This window comes from Onychomys torridus, chromosome 11 (assembly GCF_903995425.1).
Source record: "Onychomys torridus chromosome 11, mOncTor1.1, whole genome shotgun sequence".
NCBI classification, from domain to species: Eukaryota; Metazoa; Chordata; class Mammalia; order Rodentia; family Cricetidae; genus Onychomys; species Onychomys torridus.
Window position 1 is genome coordinate 13,384,842 of NC_050453.1, and position 11,029 is coordinate 13,395,870.

General features: G+C 46.1%; 1 protein-coding gene across 1 annotated transcript; it reads left to right on the top strand.

Moving 5' to 3' along the window:
• Positions 1 to 881: 881 nt before the first annotated feature.
• Positions 882 to 8,990, top strand: Degs1 (delta 4-desaturase, sphingolipid 1). The gene is made up of 3 exons (XM_036203089.1): positions 882 to 1,094; positions 5,104 to 5,846; positions 8,525 to 8,990. The coding sequence occupies exons 1-3, from the start codon at positions 1,013 to 1,015 to the stop codon at positions 8,669 to 8,671; spliced, it is 972 nt and encodes a 323-aa protein (XP_036058982.1). The 5' UTR covers positions 882 to 1,012; the 3' UTR covers positions 8,672 to 8,990.
• The last annotated feature ends 2,039 nt before the right edge of the window (positions 8,991 to 11,029 follow it).

An 11,029-nucleotide genomic window follows, 5' to 3' on the forward strand; every position in this document is an offset into this window, starting at 1 on the left:
GTTAATCTTTGTAATTTTGTTTTCGTTTTTGTGAAACAGGGCTTTTCTGTTTAACAATCCTGGAATTCAATTTGTAGACCTGGCTGGCCTCAAACTCACAGAGATCCACCTGTGAGGGGGAAAGGGGAGTGGGGAGCGGCACCACCGCCTCGCCTGCTTTAATCTTTGTCATTTTAATTAGCAGTTCCTTTGACTCCCTGGCTCCAGAACTTAAGTCAGGGCTTTAGCCTATCTATCCACTTACCTGGCCTGTGGTCCAGCCCTGAACAACACCTCCAAACCCTGAAGTTCCTTAGTGAAGAAGGGGTAGCACATTCTGAAACCACACCCCCAACCCCACCCGGCACGCAGGAAGTTTCGGATGATCGCTTCTGTGACACACATGATTAAGCAACCCTTTTCTTGATGGTGAGGCAAGCCTGTGGCAACCGCAAGACCCCGGTTGGAGGACAGCCTAAGGCTAGGTGGTGAGACCCTACTTCAACAAACAGCAGCAAACATATCGGGGGAGGGGAGAGAGAGAGAAGAGCAATCAGAAATTTTATTTTTTCCGGAGGTTTTAGTTCCAGGAGGCAGCCAATCATGGCTCAACAGATGATAGGCTATTAAAAATTAAACGAAACCTGGGCCCGCTGCCATTTAATCAAGCCGGTGATCTTCTGGACTCGTGGAGAGGTAGCCACCCCTAAGTACTCCACCCACCGAGGCGCTAAAGCGGCAGCCTTATGCCGCCGCAGACTTTTTCTTCCTTTCTCACCTGGTCCCAGGCTCCGCCAGCAGGCCAAGTTCTGAGCCTCGGAATGCAGGCCCCGCCCATCACCCAGCGGCGGCTCGCTGGCAGCCCGGGCGGGGGCGTGGTCACGGTGGAGGCGTGGCCTGAGGCCCCGCCCCCGCCCGCGTCCCCGCGGCTGACCGACACCAGCCGGGAAAGCAGCTGCTGCCGCCGCCGCCGCCACTTCGCCGGAGCCCGGACGCGAGCGAGAGAGGCAGAGCGGGGCCGCGCGCCGTCGCCATGGGGAGCCGCGTGTCCCGAGAGGAGTTCGAGTGGGTCTATACGGACCAGCCGCACACCGACCGGCGCCGGGAGATCCTGGGTGAGGACCGGCGCCCCGTTATGTGCGCGCGGCCGCGTGCGGGCCCTGCGGGGCCTCCGGCGCGCACCGTGTGAGCACGGCCTCCCAGGCTCCTTCCAGCCGCTCCACTCTTCGGCCGCCCGCGCCGGAGAAGCGGCGGCAGCGGGACGCGCGCGGGGCGGGCTCCGGGCGGGCCCAAGGCCCGAGGGATGGGGGCCTTCGCGTCCCCGCGCGCCGCTGGCCCTTCGGTGGTCAGGTGCTGGCGGGCCCCGCCGGCCTGTGCGTTGAGGGACCCCCGGTAGGGCGACCTAGGCTCGCCCCCTCCTGCCCCGACGGCCTAGTGCCCCCCCCCCCCCCCCCCATCACCGGGGAGAGGCAAGTGGGCCAGAGCCGGACGGCCCGCTAGGCTCAGGGCGTGGCCCCGGGGCATCCCCGGGCCCCCGGGATGCTTGATCACGTGATCCAGTCAGCCGCCGGACTACCGGGGTTGGGGGGGGGGGCACGACACGACCAGCTCCCGGTAGCCCGAGGCTTCCCAGACTGGTTGGCTCCGGTGTGTGCTTAGCTTAGACTTTAGGACAGGCTAGGCCTAACTTAGCTGGAGAATATTGAGGGTTTCTGCGTGAGATAGAGAAGTTTCCCCACGGCTCTTAAGGGTCATGATAGGTTGTTGTGTTGAGAGCTTTGCACATATTATCCAATTTAATTCTCCCTTTCCAGTACTTCGTCTGGCCGGCATTTAAAAAAAAAAAAATGAGGCAGTGTTATGAAGAGGATTTCAATCTGGGTTAGATTACAGCTGAAGAACATGCTTTTTTTTTTTTTTTCTTCCTGGTGATAGAGATTGAAAGATTGTTTTCTTTTGACTTTTGATGTTTCTTTAAAAATTGAGGAACTCAATGCAAGACCGTTGAAGATGAGGAATTGTCTCGTACCCACCATTTTTACACTCTTCTTAAAAATCGTTGCCCATTGGGTAGGTGAGGCCCTGATTCCTGCAGTCGGTCGTGGCTCAGTTTAGAAATTTCATGTTTCACGAGTAAGATGGATTTTTTTTTTCCTAGTCCTGGAATTCAGACTCAGGGATTCCTAGTGCTGGTAGGTTCTCGACCCCCTGGCTTCTGGTGGAGAACTTGAATTAAGTGACTAGGTTGGAAAAGGTCACGGTCATTTATCTCTGGCTTGGCTGTCGGTTGCTTTGGGCTCTTAGGTTTTGCTAGTTATTACTCATTAACGTCATCAATACCTGAATGGCACATCGCGGCTGCCTTTGCTTTTGGGTGTGGGGGGGGTGGGGGGGTCTGGTAAAATCGTGGTGGAGGGAGTTTGAAGGAAAAAAGCTGATTCTCCTCATGCGAGCCAGGGAGGAGGCCTCTGTGGCATGCCTCCAGTGACCGGCTCCCCTCCCTGTATGCCATCATTTTGTGACTCCTTTGAGAGTTTCATCTGTTGATGGGGTGGGAGCCTTCAGGATCAGATCCCTCGACTGGGGGCCACACCTTTAACACCTCTTTGTATGGTGATACCACATTTTACTTAGTAGGCATCTGATAGGCATTTGAACTGCTTCCTCCCGTCAGCTGTTCTTAAGTAATGTTCTTTTGAACATTCATGTACATGGTATGGATTTCACTTTGGGATCATTTGGCATTTCTTCACTTAGCATTTTGGTTAAATGTCACACAATCTAAACCATTTTACATTTTTAAGAATTTATTTTTATTTTATTAGTGTTTTACCTGTATGGATGTCTGTGTGAGGATGTTGGATCCTGGGGTTACAGACGGTTGTGAGCTGCCATGTGAGTGCTGGGAATTGAACCCAGGCCCTCAAATAGAGCAGTCTTCACCTCTGAGCCATCTCTCTAGCACAGCATTTTACACTTACATCAGCAGTGTATGAAGATTCTGGTTTCTCCACAACCTAGTTACTGCCTGTATTCATGTGTAGGCATATGGGTGTGCTCCTGTCTGTGCATGTGAGTGCACATGCCATAGTGTGCATTGTGGAGGTCAGAAGACAGCTTTCAGGAGTGGGCTTTCTCCTTCCGCCTCGCTTTGAGGTAGGGTCTCTTGTTTCTGCCTCTGTGCTGGGCGTTCCAAGCTAGCTGGCCCAAAAGCTCCCTAGCTCTGGAGCAGTCTTCTGTCTCAGCATGGCCCCTTGCCACACTTCTGCTAGGATTACAGATGTGTGCCACCACACTGCTTTCTACGTGGGTTCAAGGAAGTGCTATCAGGGTTACCCACTAAACTCTCCTCCTGAGCTCACCTCTCACTTATGCTGGAGTTTTAATCTGGGATCTCAGGCATGCTAATCAAGTGCTCTGCCACTGAGCTGCAACTGTCTTTTTTTTCTTTTCTTTTCTTTTTGTTTTTTTGAGACAGGGTTTCTCTGTGTAGCTTTGAGCCTTTCCTGGAACTCACTTGGTAGCCCAGGCTGGCCTCGAACTCGTGCTCTCTGCCTCCCGAGTGCTGAGATTAAAGGCGTGCTCCACCACCGCCTGGCCACAACTGTCTTTAAATTAGAACGGTTTTACTGGACTCTGTATTTTCCTAATGATGTCAAGTATCTTTCATGTGCTTTTTTTTTGGGGGGGGGAGATTGTTTATGTATCTTTTTATTAGATTTTTTTTCCTTTTTAAAAATTTGGATTATTAGTTGAGTTTTAAGTGTTCATTACATATTCTAGATATGATTCTCTTATGAAATAGGTGATTTGCAAATGTGTCTGCCTGTCTCTTAGGTTGTCACCTGTTCTTTTTGATGGTATTATTATAGAAAAGAGGATTTTAATGCAGGTTCAATGTATCTTCTTTTTGTGAGGTCTATTATTTTATTAGTTAGGCCTGTGGTCATTTGGGTTAACTTGGGTGTAGGGAAGAGGTCCGCTGACTTCTCCTGTTGGTGAGTACTTGTTACAGCACACCCCTTCCCTGCTGGTCCCTCAAGGCCCTTATATATGGGCTTAGGGAGTTCATTTGCTTTGGATCTTACAGTCCAGACTGGCCTGGAATTTACTGACCACCTCAGTCTCCTGAATGCTGAGGTTATAGGTGTGTGCCACTGTGCTGACTTGTGATCCTAATTAGTCTTAACAATTAAAACCAGGAGTCGGATATCGGGGTAATAACCTGAAAGATGAGAGAAGCAGAGCAGTCCCTAGAGATTTCTTACCTTTACCAATCTTCAGAGCAAATAAGCCTGAGACTCTGTTTCCAACTGCCTTCTGTTCCTGTCTCCACCTCCCAGTTGTGCTGGGATTAAAGGTGTGAGCCACCACTGCCCAGCCTCTGTGGTTAACTAGTGGCTAGCTCCGCCCTCTGATCTCCAGGCAAGCTGTATATGTCAGAACACAAACAAACTCACACTGTGCCCAGTTGGTTTTAAAATTTGGTGAAAATTCAGAATAGAATTACTTGAAGGAAGTTGATTGGTCTGAGATAGCCATGAAAATGAGTTTTGTGGTTGGGAGATCCTATAGAAACAGCTGTGCTAATTTAATGGTTTATAAAAGATAACTATGCCAGAGCCTGGGTTAGAGAGACGCTTAGTGGTTAAAAGCACTGTTGCTCTTGCAGAGGACCTGGATTCAGGTTGCTACATGGTTGCTCAGACTGTCTGTTCTCTAGTTCAAGAGGAATTCCATACCTTCTGACCTCTGCAGGTACTGAACCTGCATGGCCCACAGACATACATGCAGGCAAAACACTCACACAGATAAAATAAAAATAAATAAATATTAAAAGAAAACAAGTGTGTATTTGTCTAAACATGGATGTAATTATTTTAATACTAGAGAATGTGGATGTCCAGATTGTTTAATTTTTCTTGCATAAATTATTGTGTCATGGTATTTTGTGACATTATTACCAGACTATATTCCTTCCCTTCAGGAAATGAGTATTTTGTAAAGTCTGTAAGGGGGAAAAAGGGTTTAGGAAAGGGAGGAATTGAATTGCATTGATTAGAGCTGCCTAACTGTTGTGTGTTCTTCTTTGTTCCTGATTTGCTGTATTTCCTTTTCTTGCAGCAAAGTATCCAGAGATAAAATCCTTGATGAAACCTGACCGCAACCTGATCTGGATTGTAACTCTGATGGTTTTCATCCAGCTGGCTTCATTTTACTTAGTGAGAGACCTGGACTGGAAGTGGGTCATATTTTGGTCCTATGTCTTTGGTAGCTGCCTTAACCACTCACTGACTCTGGGGATCCATGAGATTTCCCACAATTTCCCCTTCGGCCACCACAAGGCGCTGTGGAACCGCTGGTTTGGAATATTTGCTAACCTCCCTTTGGGAGTTCCATACTCGATTTCCTTTAAGAGATACCACATGGATCACCACCGATACCTCGGAGCTGATGGCATTGATGTGGACATTCCTACCGATTTTGAGGGCTGGTTCTTCTGCACCACTCTCAGGAAGCTGGTCTGGGTTATCCTTCAGCCCCTCTTTTATGCTTTTAGACCCCTACTCATCAATCCCAAACCAATTACTCATCTGGAAATCATCAATACTGTGACCCAGATCATTTTTGATGTTATAGTTTACTATGTTTTTGGAATTAAATCTTTAGTTTACATGTTGGCAGCCTCCCTGCTTGGCCTGGGTTTGCACCCAATTTCTGGGCATTTTATAGCCGAACATTACATGTTCTTAAAGGGACACGAAACATACTCATATTATGGGCCTCTGAATTTACTGACCTTCAATGTGGGCTACCATAATGAACACCATGACTTCCCAAACGTTCCTGGGAAAAACCTGCCCCTGGTAAGTGAAGGTTTCTGATGATATTGTAATCAAAGTGGCTTGCTTATTGTAAAAGGATTCTAATATGTGTTGTCAGATTAAAAAAGGAGACCATGTATCCTTTGTCTGCCAGCCTAACTACTGAGGAGTCAGATGTTCTGTTTTGGTTCGTTAGACTTAGGAAGTGTTGGCATGTGCAAAATCTCTTACCTGATAAAATACCTCAGAATTAGAAAACACTTTCTCTGTGCAGGAAGCATCAGTTCATGGAACATTCAGTACTGTCAAGCTGTTGTAGTTGGCTAAGATGTGTTGCTCATGTGACACACAGGTGAGGTGACCTGCAAAGCTGATTTGTAGCGTGGACAGCATCACTGTCATGCTGTTACCCTTCTGCACGGTAGACCTTTAGTGTATGTGGAGAGTAAACAAAAGAAGACATGGCAACCCTCCTTCTTTCCATCTTTTCCAAAACCAGCCACTCTGTCAACCTCAATTGTTTCCCTGCTGAGCCTTCTCACCAGCCTTTCCATCTTCAAAGTGAGTAGCCTAACACTTGGGAGACAGAGGCAAGAGGATTTCTGTGAGTTCGAAGCTAGCTTGGTCTACAGAGCAAGTTCTAGGATAGCTAGTACTGTTACACAGAGAAACCCTGTCTCGACAAAATCCAAACAAACAAAAAGTAAGTAGTTCTGTTAGGAAAAAAAAGAAAAAAATTTTGCATAATTCTAAAAAAAATGTTAATACATATGAAAAATAGTTTTTCTTTACTTTAAAAAAAGCTATGATGTATATAAGGGAACCCTAATGGGTACTTCATGATATCATACTCACCCACTCAAATTTTTAAACACCATTGAAAAATTACATGCAACATAACAACCAATTGCAGCATGTGATTATTTCTTTGGATTTGGTTAAGAAAAGACTAAATAGTAAATAGTAGTCTTGTTTGTAGAACAAACATCCTTTGGAAATAGGCGTTGCAGTATCTAGAGTTGAAATACAGGGTTAAGTTGGCACAGCCAAGGAAGAAAGCAAAGTGTGCTTCTGTTACCTACATAGCACACACGGAAAGTGTGTCAGAGGGCTGATACTTAGACGGCACACATGGAAAGTAAGTGTGTCAGAGGGCTGATACCTACACAGCACACATGGAAAGTAAGTGTGTCAGAGGGCTGATACCTACACGGTGCACATGAAGGGCACATGAAGGTTCCTTTATTGTCCGCTCAGCTCTTCAGTTGTCGAGAAAGCAGCACCTAGTCTCTAGAGACAGCTTTGAAATGTGGTGCAGGCGGCCTTAGTCCCTGCCCAGACACAGTCTGGCAGCCCATGTTTCCTCTTCTGTGACTAGGGAACTGACTTTATTTTTTTAGGGAACTCTTATTTTTTTAAAAGGATCATGATTTAAGGAAAAGAATCAGTCAACCATTAAGCAAAAACTTTTCCCAAAATAAACTATGTATGTGTATTTTTCTGGAACCGCCTCAAATTAAAAACTTACTTTAGTTCAGGCAGTACTTACTTAAAGGCCGTGGCACATCAGTGTCTACTCACTTCCAGCTCTTCCTTGGCCTGTCCTTACTCTCTTGTTAAATTAATACCTATAAACACACCTACTGCCTTTCCTGTTCTTCCTGAGATGTCTGTCTATGAGAAATTCTTTATTCAGTAACTACCTGACATTTATTACCCAGTCCCTATGTATGTTTAGTATTTTAACTTTTTAAAGGGTTTTAATGTATTTTTAATGAGTTTGCTGCTAGCAGCATTTTTAAAATTTTAATTCTTATTTTATGGGTATGTATGTTTGCAAGTATGTATGTGTACCATGAACATGCCTGTTGCCCTCAAAGGCTAAGAGAGTGCTGGAGCCTCTGGAACTGGAATTACAGGCAGTTGTGAGCCACCAGATGGGTGCTGGGAACTCTACACAGGTCCTCTGGAAGAGCAGCCAGTGTGCCTAGCCACTGAGCCATCTCTAGTTCCAACACAAAACTTGTTTTGTTTTTCAAGGCAGAATCTCTGTATAACAGGCCTGGCTGTACTAGAACTCACTCTGTAGACCAGGCTGGCCTCGAACTCACAGAGATCTGTCTGCCTCTGCCTCCCAAGTGCTGGGATTAAAGGCGTACACCACCACACCTAGCCAAAGCATTTTTTAAGCATTCATTTTTTCAGTTTGTTTACAATTTTGTAAGAATCACAGCCATCCTATGTGAACTGGCCACTGATGACAGATTCCCAAGGTTTAATTCTCAGTATTAAAGATTTGAGGGTTTTTAGATTTACGTCTCTATGATGTCTGCAATTCATCGACTTCTCGTGTTAATGATGATCATCAGTGCACTTTCAGTCTCAGGGCCCACGTGCTTGTCCAGGCTCTGAACTGCCTTTACCATTTCATGATTTGGAACGCTAGCATCTTTCTCTTCTAGCCGTTAAACTAAACTGATTGCTACTGGTTTTCCCCAAGTTCAGTGTGGATTATGATGGAGCTGTTTATATGCATGTGATCTGTAGACTGTCTTATTTCATGAAGAACTACAGGCTGTCTGAAGGACCATTAGCAAAGGCATTACCCTTTGACTCATTTGGTGTCTTGTCCCCCAGCCTCAGTATGTCAGATACTCACCTGTCATCTTGAGGCCTCAGTAACACTCACTGTTCACCTTGCTGTGTTTTTTCACTTCCAGGTGAGGAAAATAGCAGCTGAGTATTATGATAATCTCCCCCAGTACAACTCGTGGATCAAAGTACTGTATGATTTTGTGATGGATGACACAATAAGCCCCTATTCACGGATGAAGAGGCCTCCAAAAGGGAATGAAGTTCTGGAGTAAATATCACAGTCAACTCTTCGTAATAGCTGATAAAGTGGAATTTTTATCTTGCTAAGCTTAAGATCAGTGATGCTCGGAAGCTGCACTGGTATAATTTCCCACTAGGATCCATGGCATCCAAGGTTACTCAGCCTTCAGACAGCCCGACTCTCACTTGCTCGCCTGTGCTCAAGCATTGTATTACTGTTACTAAGGGTGTCTCCACCTGTCTGTCAAACTGTAAGCATATCATAAAATGCTTATTATGTTATTTTCTACTATAAAGTTTTACTTTATTAAAACACCTAATAAACTGAACTGTTAGTCACAGTATATTAATACTCATTGCATTTTTTTATTTCACTAACTATATGCTATAGTTATTGGGGGAACTTCAAATTTTCATTCAGAAATTTTAAGGGCTGACTTGAGCTCATATAGTATTGTGTAACTTCGCTCTGAATTCAAACATTTCTTTCTGGAGGGAAAAGGGAGGCTTATAAGACTGAGGAAGCCAATAACATTCTCCATGACAGAGTCCCTCCTCAAGTTCTTTAGGAAATAAGGCTTTCGGGAGGAGCTAGCTGTCTGTGAGTCCTGCAGGGAGCTTAATTTGTGCCAAAATCAGTCTGATCTGGCAGATGGCTCAGGAAGCCAGTAATACCTCCAGGGAAGGTTTCAGGTGCTGACGAGTCTGGGAGTCCCTATGGATCAGAAGATGATGCCTCTCGAAGGGTGTGTGTGTGTGTGTGTGTGTGTGTGTGTGTGTGTGTGTGTGTGTGTGTGTGTGTGTGCGCGCGCGCGCGCGCTGGGACCCAGAAATACAAGGGTGAGGGCAGAGTCCCGGGGGGGGGGGGGGGGGGGTATGAATCATGGCTGCATGTGGGGTGGGGCAGCTTGAACAGAACCTTCTGGAAATACAGGTTGGGACCACAGAGATATAAGATGCTTTTGTAGTGATGCATGGGTTAATGGTTTCTGGGCACACATCATTGTACATATAATCCTCTGTAGAGGGATAAATGGATGCTTTGTGACCGAGGCCTGCAGGAATGGACATGCCCTCTCTGGGATGTTCCTAATCCTGCTGGTCAGCAATTTCTAATCCAAGGAGAGTCTCCTTAATCCCACTCCTGTGTTAGGTAATTCTCAAAAGCTGCTCTTTCTGGCCATTGGAGAGGGTTCAGTTAAGACCTGAGTGACATTTCCTTTGTCCAGTTCGTGACTTGAGCCTCACATTTCCATAAGGGAGTAACTGGGATTTCTTCCGGCATGAGTGGGTGTATCCTGTACACTCTGAACAGTAGTCTCCATGGTGGCCATAAGCACATAGCCAGAATCTGCATTTCCTTTACAGGCTGGGAAGTCAGTTCGTTCCTATTGTCTTCTTCAGAGAAATCACTTCGTGTCAGCTTTCCAGGGTTTGAACACACACCGATTCAATACCACCATGCGACAGCAGTAATTAGGAAGTATTATGCTTCCATGGCCAGTCAAAAAACTGTGAAGGTTCCCAGGGTGGGTTCTTTACCCACCACTGCCTTCCAGAGTGGGTCCCAGGGTCAGTGCTGGGAGTAAGCGTTTGTGCATAGCTACTGTCCCATTTCATCAACCCTCAGGACCATGGACTGCTAAGAAGCCCATGCATCATTTAGGGGATTTTTCATAGAGATGTTGATCCTAAGCCAGTGTGGGAGTTCATTCTACTATGTCCCCACCACACCTTAAAGACTCAGATTGGAAATAACTGCAAGATCTAGTTCAATGCTGCCATCCTTCAATGGCACAAATGTAATTTTTCATCATCTGTCACCTCAAAAATAGATAAAAACAAGAGAACCCACCAAACATCAAGGTCAAAGAAACAATTGCACCAGTCCTGGAAGGCATCAGGTTGTGTCCCCACTGCATGGCGGCTGTCAATCTTCCCTCAGAGGCCCCCTCAGAGGCCCCCATTCTCATACTTCACCCTGGCCCAGTTACAGGCCGCAGCACAAGTCTTTGGCTGCCTTAAAGGAATCTGAGATAGATTAGGCATAGGTAGAAAGGGAGATAAAGAAGTTTCTAGAAGCCTCCTTCCTCCTACACATACACACACCCCTGGTCTCTTTAAAAGTAAGCTGGCTCTTAGCTTACTACCCTGGAGTCCTTATTCTGTGTGGATGATTATACACAGGCCACCATGGCTGAGAGTGCCTGAAGGGTTCCTGAGCTTACCTGTACGGGCACCATGTCTGTGCATTCTGTTTGTTCCTATGTTACTTCCTTTAAAAAAAAAAAATAAAAAAAATAAAAAAAAAATTCAATACTAGTGCAATCTTGTCCTGGGAAAATGGCATCCTTCCAGTTAGCAAGATCATCACCACTGAATACACATAA